General features: G+C 36.0%; 4 protein-coding genes across 5 annotated transcripts; 2 read left to right on the forward strand and 2 right to left on the reverse strand.

Annotated features, from left to right (window-relative positions):
* Positions 1 to 392: 392 nt before the first annotated feature.
* On the reverse strand, positions 393 to 2,158 carry LOC126753904 (uncharacterized). Of its 2 annotated transcripts, none has more exons than XM_050465671.1 (5): positions 1,929 to 2,158; positions 1,728 to 1,869; positions 1,390 to 1,670; positions 1,195 to 1,333; positions 393 to 1,137 (listed from the first exon to the last, which is right to left on the reverse strand). In XM_050465671.1, exons 1-5 carry the CDS (start codon positions 2,074 to 2,076, stop codon positions 522 to 524), a joined length of 1,326 nt encoding a protein of 441 aa, XP_050321628.1. In that variant the 5' UTR covers positions 2,077 to 2,158; the 3' UTR covers positions 393 to 521. The 2 variants fall into 2 exon arrangements, with proteins under 2 accessions (XP_050321628.1, XP_050321627.1); XM_050465670.1 differs by having other exon boundaries at positions 1,195 to 1,336; positions 1,929 to 2,157.
* Positions 2,159 to 2,554: 396 nt separating this feature from the next.
* Positions 2,555 to 3,848, forward strand: LOC126753916 (very-long-chain (3R)-3-hydroxyacyl-CoA dehydratase hpo-8). The gene has a single exon (XM_050465691.1). It carries the CDS (start codon positions 2,695 to 2,697, stop codon positions 3,424 to 3,426), a length of 732 nt encoding a protein of 243 aa, XP_050321648.1. The 5' UTR covers positions 2,555 to 2,694; the 3' UTR covers positions 3,427 to 3,848.
* Positions 3,849 to 4,055: 207 nt separating this feature from the next.
* Positions 4,056 to 6,202, reverse strand: LOC126753901 (cysteine desulfurase, mitochondrial). Its single transcript, XM_050465661.1, has 6 exons — positions 5,943 to 6,202; positions 5,794 to 5,885; positions 5,524 to 5,735; positions 5,244 to 5,452; positions 4,564 to 5,155; positions 4,056 to 4,489 (listed from the first exon to the last, which is right to left on the reverse strand). Exons 1-6 carry the CDS (start codon positions 6,097 to 6,099, stop codon positions 4,336 to 4,338), a joined length of 1,416 nt encoding a protein of 471 aa, XP_050321618.1. The 5' UTR covers positions 6,100 to 6,202; the 3' UTR covers positions 4,056 to 4,335.
* Positions 6,203 to 6,481: 279 nt separating this feature from the next.
* Positions 6,482 to 11,378, forward strand: LOC126753890 (leucine-rich PPR motif-containing protein, mitochondrial). Its single transcript, XM_050465638.1, has 7 exons — positions 6,482 to 6,670; positions 6,926 to 7,451; positions 7,520 to 7,994; positions 8,065 to 8,928; positions 8,989 to 9,512; positions 9,583 to 10,693; positions 10,755 to 11,378. The coding sequence occupies exons 1-7, from the start codon at positions 6,528 to 6,530 to the stop codon at positions 11,282 to 11,284; spliced, it is 4,173 nt and encodes a 1,390-aa protein (XP_050321595.1). The 5' UTR covers positions 6,482 to 6,527; the 3' UTR covers positions 11,285 to 11,378.
* The last annotated feature ends 2,506 nt before the right edge of the window (positions 11,379 to 13,884 follow it).

Here is a 13,884-nt window from a genome sequence, read left to right on the forward strand (position 1 = left end):
TGCAGTGTGTGTCATATTTTAATGGTGACAGCCTTCACAACTTGGGTACGTTCAACAAAATAGTTAATTTTTTAAAATACATTCAAGTGAAAAAAATTGGAATTATGAACAAATGGATTGATTGCTATCCTCCTGGGCTCAAATTATAAAACTTAGTGAGGGCCAAGTGATAATAAATAATGGTATTATAATTTTCGTTAAAGAATTTGACAAAAAATTAAAATCAGGATATCATTCCAAGTAGGGAAATCTACAACCGCTCCCAAATCGGGTCTGCTTAACCAAAACGGAAAGTCAAACCCCTATTATCAAAAGGTTAAGAAAGAAAATTTTATTGATTGCATCACTTTCTTCTTAAATCTATATCAAAATTTGATATTAACGGTAAGAAGTTCAGTACTTTAAACTTTCTTTTATTTAATTCAGAATTTTAATTATTTTTTTTTATAAACTATCTTTATGTATAAATATATAACCACAATAGTAACATTAGAGTTGAGATTTACTTCATTTTTATGTAATTAATAATCTTCTGTACCATCCACATCTTCTATATCCACATTGTTTAAAGTCTTAATTTGACATTCGCATAGAAATTGTACTATTCGACGTTCAGCTAGCGTTCGATTTGGCAAATTCAAACCATCCAGTAGTATATGCACTTTTTGGATCATACTAACTTCGGTATTAATTGACAAACTCACGTCGGATTGCATTTGTTGTTTTTGTTGTTCTTTTTGTTTTTGCAATGTTTTCAAGCACTCTTGTGATTGTTCTAAAACTTGTTGAATTCCTGAAATAACAACTGAAAGTTTTTGCTCGGGTTCTTCTAAATTTGTTCCTTCAGACATTTGAAAACTGGACTGTGAGGTATTTCCTGGCGGTGTTATTGATTCATCAATGACAATATCGTTAAAGGACTCGTTACTTTTGGGCATTATTATTAGTTCATCTAATGAGTTTGAATTAACTTCACTAAATGCGGGGTCAATATCATCTATATCTTCGCCGTTTGAATGATGCCCGTCTTTAACATATAGAAATGGACAATCTTCAACCCAAGTCTCATCTGTGGACGTTGTTGTTGCTGATTTAATTTTCTTCCTTTGTCTAATGGCATCTACTGGCAGCGGAATTCTTAAAAAAATTAAAACATTTGAACTAATGTACTTTTCTTATAATGTTGAAGTTTACCCTTTTCTATAATGATCTTCGAGAAAAGACAAATCCTGAAAATAGACCCACGTTACAGATCGCTCAGGATAAATTTTCTGGTGACGATATTCGCGTGCAAACCGGTCCCGCAATTTTTTCCAACGTTTGTAACACATCTCTTCTAATAAGGCATGCATTAGTTTATTTTATCAGTAAGGGTGTAAAATGAATTACCGGATATTCCCATACTCTCTGAAATGTCATGCCATGCGTCATTTTTCAGTGTCAAATTTTTCGAGTCCCTTATTTTATACTTATCATACAATACAGGATGTTCTTTTACTAATTCGATCAATTGTTGATTTTCAATTAATTCTTCAGGATCCACATCGTCATCATCTCGTTCTTCCTTAAATGCTTCAGCTTCAGCTTCACATTCTCTTCGGGGCTTCCGCCCACGTTTTCTTTTTTTGGGTTCATATTTTATGTTTAGTAGAGCTTCGCTGTTTGTTTGTCTATAAATGAGTTTCAAAGTTATTATCAATCATCATTCACTAATATTTTAACAATACCCATGTTTGTAATGCTCTCGTAAGAAGAGTAGATGTTCAAACATGTCCCAGTTAACCGCTTCCTCAGGATTTTCTTGTGCTCTACGCAATTCTTTTCCAAAGCGGTCGCGAATACTTTTCCATCGTGTTATACAAGCTCGCTCTTGAGAAGATTGAGGAAAGTTAACAAATACAACATTTTATTAGTAGATTCCTACTCACCAGAGCAGTTTAACTGTAGCGATAATTTCTTCCAAATATCATCTTTTAAAGAAGAAGTTTTAGGCCCTCTTGCGAGATTTCTATCATATAAAATAGGATGCGATTGTACCAGTTTAATTAATCGAACATCGTCTAATTGTGTGACCATTGTATTAATTTATAATAATAAACAAACATGAATTGTAGAAATACTTTTGTAAACAAACTAATAAATTGCATTTACTCTTCTTCTTATTCCGCACTGTTCACAATTAACTGTCAATCTTTTGAAAATCTAGCATTTTCGCCAATTCACATCGAACTTTCGCTTCGCTTGGCGTCAGACATTAGTTTTGACAGAAGTTCGGTGTACGCTTTTGAATGAGTACGTACACATAAAAAGTTTTCTACGCGAAACCAAGAAAATATTGGACAACTCTCATCTTTTTACGCTATGCTGAGCAATAGTTGCAATTTTTATTAGATAAAGACTTTGAATACAGTAATGTATTCCATCATTCTCGGCTGAAAGCAAGTCGTTCATTGTGGCTCGCCTTTTGTTTTCTGCGCGCTGTTGTTTCAGTTTCAACTGTCAAGTAAGGCCAGGAAAGTTGTATGTGAATGGGCCTTTATCAACACAGACCTATTGCCAATTTTGTTAAAACAAGTTTATCTCCTCTTTTACTACAGCTGTTAGTCGATACTGACAATACACTTGCTTGAAAGTAGTGAAAGTGTATGGTCGTGTTGATTTCGTTTATTGGACTTTAAAGGTAGTAAAACAAAAATGTCTGTGAAATCGACAACAGTGAAATCAGCTTCACAGCAACAGGGCCCTGCGGTCAAAGGTTACCTTTTTGTATACAACGCTACACAAGTGGTTGGATGGAGTTACATCCTCTTCCAATTAGTAAATTACTATTTGCTGCAAGGACCGGAATTCCGAGCTGGATTGGGACTTTGGGACTACACTCGCGTTGCAGTAATCGTATTCCAAAATGCCGCCTTTGTTGAAATTTTAAACGCAGCTTTCGGCTTAGTAAAGTCAAATCCTGTAATAACTACATTCCAAGTGCTGAGTCGAATGATGGTAGTTCTCGGAGTCGTTATGGCTACACCAACGGGTAAAGTGTCGCCTGGGCTACCGATAGCGCTTTTTGCTTGGGCAGTAACCGAAATCATAAGATATGGCTACTATGCTCTCAATATTATAAACTTTATGCCATACATTGTGGTTTTTCTACGATACACAACTTTTATAGCTCTTTATCCAATTGGCGTAACCGGCGAGCTGCTATGTTTTTGGTGGGCACAAGGATTTGCCAAATCAAATACAATTTGGTCATTGCAAATGCCAAATAAATGGAATGCCACATTTTCATATTTTGCTCTGCTCTGGTTTGTAATGCTCTTGTATATACCTCTATTCCCGCAAATGTACCTCCACATGTTTGCGCAACGCAAGAAGATTTTGGGAGGAAACGGCAATAAAACTCAGCAGACGAAAAAAATTAATTAAGTAATATATAATATTTACTATGTTATTTTGCATTTGAATATATGTATGTACATAAACCAATATATTTTAATTATCTTGCAAAACAGTTTTTGAACTTTGCAACACCTTTGGCTTATTATGCAAACATTATTAAGTTGCGCTCAAAACACACTTAATACAAAATACATCGAATAATTTATGTATACGAAAGCTCATTAGTTATACGACCACCGCTGAATGGCTCTTCACCCTTCACATTTTCGACTTGTGCAAATATAATTAAATACAGCTAGTGTTTTATAGCCGCTGTGTTGTTAATAAATTGCTTGTTTTGAGTATCTCGATCAAAGCATATATGTATACTGTTGTATTCATATTTAAACGGCTTATATAACCATGACTTTTGTAATGTCTTTAAGCAAATAAAAAAAAAAACAAATACACATTAAAGATTATTATTTAACTCAAGGGAAAAGTGTAAACTATTAATTACAAGATTAATAAAATTAATTTTATAAAAAAGGGGGAAAATTGTATATCTGAAAGATTAGTGTTTCTTGCTTATTCTGGTTCATATTGGATCGGTCAGTAATTTTTAAATTAATCTGTTACCTTTTACTAATTTTTTTAAATAAATGCATAGACGTGAATTGAGTTTTCTATTTAACTGAAGTATGCATATTTAATCGGTTTGTTATTGTATAATATTTGAGTGTAACTATGACATGCATATAACTAATAGCTCGTTAATATTATCTAGGTATTACGAAAATAGACCGTTATTCTGTAGACAAAAGCTTTTCCTTTTTCAATGTAAAATTCTTATTGAAAATTTCCATCGCTTTTATAAAACGAAAACATTTTCTTACTAACAATTGTAGGTACAATTCAATACAGTCCCTCGGACCCAATAGTTGTTGGAAACTAAAATTAATGCTGTGACCACTGAATGTTCTTCAAATCAATGCCTTCTTGAACCATCTCCCACAGTGGCGACATTTCACGTAGACGTTCCACATGTTTGATACATTTGTCAGCAGTGTAATCAACTTCCTCGATGGTTGTAAAACGACCAATACCAAATCTTAAAATATAAATATAAAGGTAAATATCGTTAACTAGGTATGATTACTTAAAGTTATAATTGATAATATTAACCTTATTGAACTGTGAGCCAGATCCTCATCGGTTCCTATGGCACGAAGCACATAGGAAGGTTCCAATGACGCCGAAGTACATGCTGAACCACTGGAAAGGGCCACATCTTTTAAAGCCATCAACAACGATTCACCTTCCACGTAGGCAAAAGACAAGTTTAAACAACCGCTATAAGTCTGTTCAGGATCGCCGTTGCGGATTACATGTGGCAAAGCCTGTGTTATACGGTCATACAAACGTTTTGATAGAAAATCGATCCATTTTTTATCATAATCCATTTCTTTCAAAGCAAGATCGCAAGCAGCGCCAAATCCAACCACCAGAGGTGCGGGAACAGTACCACTGCGAAGACCTCGTTCTTGCCCACCTCCACTTTGAAGTGGTTCAAGACGTACACGTGGCCTACGACGCACATAAAGTGCGCCAATACCCTTTGGTCCGTATATTTTATGTCCCGATATAGACATTAAATCGATATTCATTTTGTTTACATCAATAGGAATTTTTCCTACTGCCTGGGCAGCATCCGTATGTAAAAATACTTTTCGTGAACGGCAGAGTGCACCAATATCTGCTATCGGCTGTTTTACTCCTGTTTACCATATAAAAGGAATTTTTTTAATTGTCTTCATTAAGAGATGTCATTAAGTTTCTTTTTGATTTTAAACATTTGAACGTACCAATTTCATTGTTTACAGTCATAATAGATACTAATGATGTTTCCGGAGTGATAGATTCCTCTAATTGCTTCATATCAATGATTCCATTTGACTTAACAGGCAAATAAGTCACTTTGAAGCCCTCGTTCTCCAAAGCACGACATGAGTCTAGCACGCATTTATGTTCTGTTTGTGTAGTAATAACATGTTTTTTCTTGCTCGCGTAAAACCTAGGAATTAGCAATGAAGCCATAATCACAAATGTGTTAATAATCCTAATAATTTCATGCGTTATTTATACCTAGCAACACCTTTGATAGAAATGTTATTACATTCTGTAGCTCCTGAAGTGAATATGATTTCTTTCGATTCGGCGCCAATTAACTTTGCCACCTGTTCTCTTGCAGTTTCTACCGCTTTTTCAGATTCCCAGCCATATGCATGTGTACGAGAGTGTGGGTTTCCATAGTAATTCGTCATATAGGGCAACATGGCGTCTAATACGCGAGGATCCTTCAAACAAATTCATTAATAACAACAAATAACATTAAGAATTTTTAACATCAATTACCATTGGTGATGTTGCCTGAACGTCAAGATATAGTGGCCTACCTTCAACATGTTCCGCTTTTATATTGAAGCGTATTTGCTTCTTTCTAAAGTCTAAAATATATAAATATCATCAAAATACATCCGCAATTAACAAGCAATCATTTTTACCCTCAGATGTTAACGCCGGCTCTGCCTCAGTAGATTTAAATCTATTGTTCGGAAGAGCAAAACATGACGGAGCACTTACTTTCGGAGCTCTTTGGTTGATTTTTAGAACATTTGATGCAAGTACGTTACTTGGAATTCTTCCAACCAGCTGGAACATTTTGGTAAATTTTATTAGATAATTTATGATCAAATTATGCAGCAATTGTTTTCTAACAACTTTAATTTCACAAGTTTTCGCTGTTATCACACACGCCGTAGGTCTATCAGCTGATGGAACGAAAATGCGCAGAAAGAAATATAGAGGAAAAACTCACTTATAGATGTCCCCTCAATGTTTCCAATCAGAATTTGGCTATTTTACTCTTTTTTTATGAATGTTTAAAAACGAATAATTAATTTATTATTTTCTTATACCAAATAACTGCGGTAAAAAATACAAATACCAATAGCACTCGCAACATTACACTTTTTTTAAATTCTAACCTTTAACGTTAATTTGATATATTTTCTTTGAATGGCAATGCTATCGTTCAGATAGCTAGAAATATTTTTCTTGTCACATCCATTCCTCCAGGAGACGAAAGTATGGCATCAATCTTACGCACAGGAAAATTTCTTCGCTATTTCGCTGGTTTTACGCGAAATTTTGTTGTAGATTCAGTTAGACAAAGTGAAAATGGAAGCAGCCTGCTACAAAGTTCTCCAAGCGTTGGCATACAATTCCAGCAGTAAGTAATTATTTCCGGCCGGTGCCCTCCCCCTTCATCATAACATTACGCAATACAAAAGTAGTTTTTTGAAATAAAATAATTTTAATGTGCAATCTCCTTAATACAATTAAGCTTTTCAGTATTTGTTGAATTGAAATTGTATATATCTTTAAGAAAATTGTTTTTCTTAGTTCAAAAAAAATGTTTTAAATATTATCATATGTTTGTGATCTTAACCTAAAAACTGTTATACTCATGTTTGCACATTTCTAGTGGGTTCGCCAGCAGTCCAGCAGCGAAGTCGGATCTTAACTTAGAGAAACAAATACGCCGACTAGACCAGGATGTTCGTCGAGTCGGCAGAATTTCACGTCGCGATATTGAGGAAGTTCTTGAAGAAATACGCACTCAGCGATCAGCAACTAGTTCACAATCACTGCTCGTAATACGGTGCTGTGGCAATTTAGTGCCGGAAGAAATGCCTGAAGTAAGAACAGCACTTGTGCAGGAAATTTGGAAAACACTAAACTCTTTAAATGTGCCAATGGATATATCCCATTACAATGCACTGCTGCGTGTGTACTTAGAAAATGAACATCATTTTTCGCCAACAGATTTTCTCGCAGAGATCGAGTCAAAGAATATTGAACCAAATCGAGTGACATATCAGCGTTTAATAGCGAGATATTGTCAGCAGGGTGACATTGACGGAGCTACCCGTATATTAGAGTTTATGCGTTCAAAAAATCTTCCGGTTAACGAAAATGTTTTCAATTCCCTTATACTTGGTCACTCGCAAGTAAGTTAGTGGCATAGAAAATTACATTTTGATATTAAAATATATATGTATTTAATTTATTGATATAGGCAAATGATTTGGAATCTGCCAAAGGAATTCTGTCTGTTATGAAACAAGCTAACTTGGAGCCCAGCGCTGATACATACTCCACCCTCTTATGTTGCTATGCACGTCATGGTGATATTGATTCTATACTACGTACATTGGATGAATGTGAAAAAGCAGAAGTTATCTTGCTAGACAAAGATCTTTTGGACATCGTTTACGCTCTAAGTGTTAACGGTCACTCGGATAAAGTAGACCCAGTACTGGCAAGGTTGCGTATATCAACCGGATTCAATCAAGATGCTGTAAATGTTATATTGCGTTTGGTAAATAAGGGTTACGAGGATGTGGGTCTACAAATTTTGCGAACAATGCCACGTGCTACCCGACCTGATGGCCAACTCGTAGATACTGGTAACTTTTTTATAAAACAACTTGTCAAAGTGGACCGTCCCGTAGAGAAGATCTTGAGCATATGCAAAGTTCTGCAAGATGAAGGTATGTTTTAAATTGATTCAATACGCTGTTTACCTACATATATTCAAATTTTTGTATTTGTCATTCTCAGGTCTGAATCCTAAAGCTCTGTTAATCGCCACCGAAGCTGGACTAAATAATGGTGCGATTTCAAATGCACTTCCACTTCTTCGCGAATTGAAGAAGGCGGGTTTGCCTATACGTCAACATTATTTCTGGCCTTTGATTTGTTCTGCTGAATCCAACCAAATCATTAGTATTATCCGACACATGCAAGATGAGTTCAGTATAAATCCCAGTTCAGAAACTCTACGTGATTACGTCATTCCAAATTTAAAGGAGAAGAACTGGGATAAAATCGTGACAATTTTACGTGATGCAGGTATATCGAGTGCTAACGCAGCGGCTTCAGTTGCTTATGCGGCGTTAGCAACAAATCAACTAAAGTCCTCCGCCAACATTATGGAGTCATATCGCGCATTTTACTCACCCCAGCTATTTAGACAGCCCTTGATTCATGCGCTTTCTGCAACAGATGATTACGCCTCGTTTGTTCGTGTGATTAGACAGCTTTACGAGAGCATACAGAGCCGCTCAACAAGTGCTCAAAGAGCGGAACAGGAGGAGAGTGCTGAAATTCCAGCAACGGCTGAAGTGGTCGAAAATGATGGAGCTAACCAAAGTTATGATATTGTTGGTGTTATTTTAAATGACGTTTCCATATATTTCCGTCGCAATACCGTAGACATCTTGCGTAACATTCTTCCTAAGCTGGCAAAGGAAGGATTTACAATTAGCAATAAGAATGCTGCAAGAATTTCCGAACGCCTGGGTTCAGAAATGACAACTGAGATTTCAGAAAATTTGGGTAAACTTAGCTCTGGTGATCTAGAATTATCTCCTTTAAAAACTGCAGAACCGCGTAAGCGTAGTTTGGATTCGTTAACTGTTGATGGTAAAAATAATATATACATTGATTATTTGGTTTCTTTAAGACTACATTATATCCTTTCAGAACTTGAACGATTCATCGCAAATGTGGAAGCTAAAGGTGAAAATGCTAACAATTTGAAGCGTCAATTATTGGTTGCTTGCTTCCGTGCTGGCAATCTAGAGAAGACCTTGCAAGTTATTGCGAAATTAGAAGCCGAAAATTTCACTATTCCAACTGGTATATGGGCACAACTGATCGATTTGTATGCGATTGAGGGGAAAACAGCGGAAGCTCTAGAGCAATATGAAAAAATGAAAACAAAAGATCCCGAATTCGTATTAGACAACCTCAAAACAGTGCACATCGTTAAATTATTGATTAATGAGGAGCGCTTCGATGAGGCCATTAAATTCCTAGAACGTAATAAGAAAGTGGATTTGGTTGTAGATAGCGAAGGTTCTTTCAATTACACATCCACGGTATGGCGTTTATTAAATACACTTGCCGAAGCTGGTAGCGCTGATAAGCTGCAGAAACTATTTGACACATTAAAGGATGGCAATTATATATATCCCACTAATGTACTTTTGGGACCTTTGATAAAGGTATCTTTGTGTTCAGTTTTCCATGGCATAGAGATTATTAATTTATATATTTTTGTAATAATTTATAAAGGTACATCTAACAAATGACGACATCACAAAGGCTATGGAGACATTTGAGCAAATCTGTGAAAAGTATAAGTCAACACCGTGGAAAAATGAACTCGCATGCCGACTGATACAAAAAGAGGATGCTGCAAATTTGCAGAAGCTGACTGATTTAAGTACAAATATCCATGGTGAAGTTAACAGTCTGTATGATTTGGTATTTTCTTTCGTTGAATGTGGGCGTATACGTCAAGCGAGAAAGATTTTGGAGACACCTGGACTTCGCACTCGTCCACAACGTATCAACCACGCATGTGAACGTTACAAAAACGAAGGCATGGTAGAGCCTCTAGAAGGCCTAGTAGAAGCGACCAAGGACCTTAATCATATAGATCGCAACAAAATCTACTACAATTTATTGTTGAGCTACTGCAAGTCATCAGATGCAGAAAAGGCTTTAGGCTTATGGACTAAAATGCAAGAAGAAAATATAGCACCCACTGATGTTTTCCTAATTAAATTAGCAGAGCTATTGAATTCACAGAACATTAAGGTGCCTTTTGTAGTACCAAAATCAGAAGAAGTTTCTAAAACTAAAACTGTCGAATCAGTTGATAATTCTAAGAAAGTAGTCGTCAAACATACAAATAATATATCGCTTCTTCGGAAAGCTGTAAACGCTGGTGACATTGACGCCGCACTTAACTATAAAAATCAGTTGCAGTCAAATGAAACGCTGAGCATCAGTGATCTTTCTCATCTAATCGAACATTTAGTGCGTGCCGAACGTCTAACGGAAGCAACAAAATTTGTAAATGAATTGTTGGCGAATAATCGTTACCCCATTCCGAAAATTTTCAAATTTTATTTAAATAAAATCGCTGCCGCTGGCGATGTCCAAACTTTAGAGACAATTGGAGGGCAATTATCCGACGATCAAAAAAAGATTGTTTCCTTCGATAACCGTTTTTGTCACGCCAACATTGTAGCTGGAAAAACGGACCACTATTTGAATTCGCTATATGAGCAGATTTCTGCAGTAAACACCACCGAAGAAGCTGCGAAACTTGCTGAAAAGTTTCCACGTGGTGGTGCTCTTGGTATTTTGCAACAAAAACCTGAAGCCTTGCCTTTATGTGAGTAACAATTGTATAAATAGATTTTGAGGTATGACTTTAAATTTAAATTTTATTTTAGTCCAAAAAATCGCTGAAAAATATGCTGAGCACAATCAGTTGGGTCCAGTGAATGTACTTTGGATGCATTTACTCGCTCTAGGTGATGAGACTGCATCAAAAGCGTTATGGGATAAACATCTTTCGAATGCACCTCGCCTTATGTTCCAGCGAGTTTTGCAGACAGCGCGCGAGCAAAAAGACGAAAAACTCGCCCTAACGGTTATAAATCAATTGCGTGATTCAAAGATTTCGGAAGGAGCTATTGGTAATGCCTACTCCTGCTTAATAGACATTCATACCACCAGCAAAAACTTAGATAAAGCTTTGGACACGCTAAAAACCGCCATCAAAGACATATGCTTGGAGAATATAAATCGTACAGCTCTCTTGCGTCTTCAAACTGCTTTACAAGAACAAAATAAGGAATTCCCATATGAAATTCCAGAAAAAAAGTCACAAAGAGATAGCAGTAGTAGCTCACAGTCATCGGATGATGATGTTACACCGAAGCGACCTGAGACAAGACCAATTACCCGACCAACTAAGTAATAAAAATATATTAAATATGTTTGTAGCTCCTAATATTACCGCATAATTTTGCTTTTTATTTTATTTTAAATAAATGCTAAGTATCCCATGTTTATTAATATGTTATTTGATTTTAATTTTAGTTTATTAAACATATATGGCAGATCATTGGCAGATAAATAGCACAGTTTGAAAATAATTTATTCAAATGAGATTTTCTTTTATAATTATAAATAAGTGCATCACAATAATTTCCCACGTTAGTATATGGCTTGACTTCCACAACTTACTGTTTTATTGTTACCCCTTCAAATGGCATTCTAGCGAAATTTGATTGGGCAAAGAAAAAGCACGCATGTGGTTATTCGTAAAAATATGCATTATTAATTACAATCGTGGAGAAGATACATATATTGTTTTAACTGTATTTGTTAAATAAAATTAAAATACTTAAAATTTTGTGGAAAATCGCTTTATACTCTGGAAAAATCTCCAACTCAGATTGCCAATATTATGAATTGTTCGAGGAGAATTGTATTTAACGCCATACATTTCGATACATTAAATTATAATAAATTTGCTGAAAAATTAAAAAATCTTCAAAGCTTCTGCACGTAAAACAACGAAACATGCTGATAGAATTATAATCAGAGAAAGTAAAACTGAGCATCTTAAATCTTTTCGAGAAATTATGGTTGAAATAAATAAGTAATTTGGTGTAGAATTGCGAGGGGGCGTCTCAATGCTGCTCAGCTCAAACTTGCTACAAAATATTTAGAAAAGGATGACACATTTTGGAAAAGAGTATCAGAGAGAGTATTAATCGTATTGGATCCGATCTAAATCATTTGTTCATCGTCCCAGGAGTCGGGCATATAAGATACACCAAAAAAATTGTTAAGCACTGCGGTGTAGCTTGATGTTCTGAGGAGCGTTTTACTGGTAAGAAGGCTGTGAATTGAATTTTTATGTTTGAAAATGTTCCAAAGCCCGCAGCAAAAAAATGTGAAGAATAAGCTCGCTGCAGAAAATTTTTCGGTCCACCACAAAGTCCCTATGCAAACCCCATTAAAAATTTATAGAGCATTGTTAAGATGCAGATTGCAAAAAATAATTTCAAAAATATTGACCTATTTTGGACTGAGATGGTACTCGATTCCGTAAAGTAGGTACCAGAAGTTAGTAGATAGTTTGCCGCGACGATGCCAAGCAATTTGAAAAATTTCGGGCACACTACAAGATATTAATGCTTGCTTAGACATAACATTTAAAACATTTCTAATAAATTTTCTTAATTTCTGCAGAAAGGTCCTAGTGTGCTGTGTGCCCGGACCAAAATACGCAATTGAGAACTCAATAATTTTTTTTAAACAGAACAGTCGAAAAAATTCAAACAATTTAGTTTAGGCAACACAACATTTAAGGCTATTCGTTTGTTGGAACCGCCAATATCGAACCACTGTCATACAAATTGCACCATCGGAATAAAGTGCTTGTACAGAAAACTTTTTGATTTGGCGCAATATCTTCAAGAAATTTGGCAGAGATTATTACCCAAGACAACGCTACAATCTCCGTCGAAATTGTTCAGATCCTACTATTATAACATTTAGCTGCCATATAACTGACCGATCATGTCCTCTTGAAATTCCAGACTGGATAAGGAAGCAAAGCAAATGGGTTTGGCAGTGAACGAAGGCAAGACAACATAACTCCTGTCATCAAAAAAACAGACGTCGCACTAGCGACTAGGCTCTCACGTCACTGTTGACAGTCATAACTTCGAATTCGTAGATAATTTCGTCTATCTTGGAACCAGCATTAATAACAACAACAATTTCAGCCTGGAAATCCACTGAAGACTGGCGCCTTGTTGTTAACTCAGCTATAATCGCGTAAGCGGTGTCTACGCCAGTAAAGAAGAAGAACATATTGTTATGACAACTATAGCTTATAGGTGTCACCCAGAATGACCGATCAAAATCAGAATAAAGATCTCTTTATACCCCTTAAATTTATTCTGTTTAACGAATTTTATTTTAGAATTTGCTTGTCATTATAAGACCGTTAAATAACCCATATGCTAATAACCCACTGGTACCGGCATTTTTTTGTGAATAACGTTTAAATCAACGGGCAAAGTTTTAAATTCAATATTCTGTCACGGAGGACGAAATTTTGCAAATATGAAATTATAAACAAAATGATTATACTATGGCTTTTTTGTAGTTTTTTCAGCAATGTCTCGTAGAATACGTGATTTTCGAACTGAAGAAGAGCTAAGCGAGTTCGTTAATTCTATTGCGTGGTCGGAAAGCGAAGACGGCGGCGTTCTTGGACATCGAAGGTGCCTTTGATAACACGTCTCATAAGAGTGTAGCCAAGGCACTGGAGAAAAGGAATGTGGCAGCACCGGTGCGGACGACATTGTAATTATAGCAAAAGGTAAATACGAAGACACTCTCTGTGGCCTAATACAAAAAGGTCTAAACCTGGCGAAGAGGTGGTGTAGGGAGGTTGAATTGAATATCCATCCCTCCAAGACGACCGTAGTCCCGTTTACGAGACGCAGGTCCCTACCCGGGGACAAGCAGTGTCAAATACCTCGGTTAGACGCTAGA

Source organism: Bactrocera neohumeralis, chromosome 3 (assembly GCF_024586455.1).
Source record: "Bactrocera neohumeralis isolate Rockhampton chromosome 3, APGP_CSIRO_Bneo_wtdbg2-racon-allhic-juicebox.fasta_v2, whole genome shotgun sequence".
Lineage (NCBI taxonomy): Eukaryota > Metazoa > Arthropoda > Insecta > Diptera > Tephritidae > Bactrocera > Bactrocera neohumeralis.

Excerpts from the sequence above, each read along its gene's own strand:
- LOC126753890 (XM_050465638.1), top strand. The coding sequence starts at position 6,528 with ATGGCATCAATCTTACGCACAGGAAAATTTCTTCGCTATTTCGCTGGT. Across the intron at positions 7,452-7,519 it reads TTATACTTGGTCACTCGCAA|GCAAATGATTTGGAATCTGC; the intron begins GTAAGTTAGTGG and ends TTATTGATATAG. Across the intron at positions 10,694-10,754 it reads ACCTGAAGCCTTGCCTTTAT|TCCAAAAAATCGCTGAAAAA; the intron begins GTGAGTAACAAT and ends ATTTTATTTTAG.
- LOC126753916 (XM_050465691.1), top strand. The coding sequence starts at position 2,695 with ATGTCTGTGAAATCGACAACAGTGAAATCAGCTTCACAGCAACAGGGC.
- LOC126753904 (XM_050465670.1), bottom strand. The coding sequence starts at position 2,076 with ATGGTCACACAATTAGACGATGTTCGATTAATTAAACTGGTACAATCG. Across the intron at positions 1,671-1,727 it reads CGAGAGCATTACAAACATGG|ACAAACAAACAGCGAAGCTC; the intron begins GTATTGTTAAAA and ends ACTCATTTATAG. Across the intron at positions 1,138-1,194 it reads GAAGATCATTATAGAAAAGG|AATTCCGCTGCCAGTAGATG; the intron begins GTAAACTTCAAC and ends AATTTTTTTAAG.
- LOC126753901 (XM_050465661.1), bottom strand. The coding sequence starts at position 6,099 with ATGTTCCAGCTGGTTGGAAGAATTCCAAGTAACGTACTTGCATCAAAT. Across the intron at positions 5,736-5,793 it reads TTCAGGCAACATCACCAATG|GATCCTCGCGTATTAGACGC; the intron begins GTAATTGATGTT and ends ATTTGTTTGAAG. Across the intron at positions 4,490-4,563 it reads CTGGCTCACAGTTCAATAAG|ATTTGGTATTGGTCGTTTTA; the intron begins GTTAATATTATC and ends TTATATTTTAAG.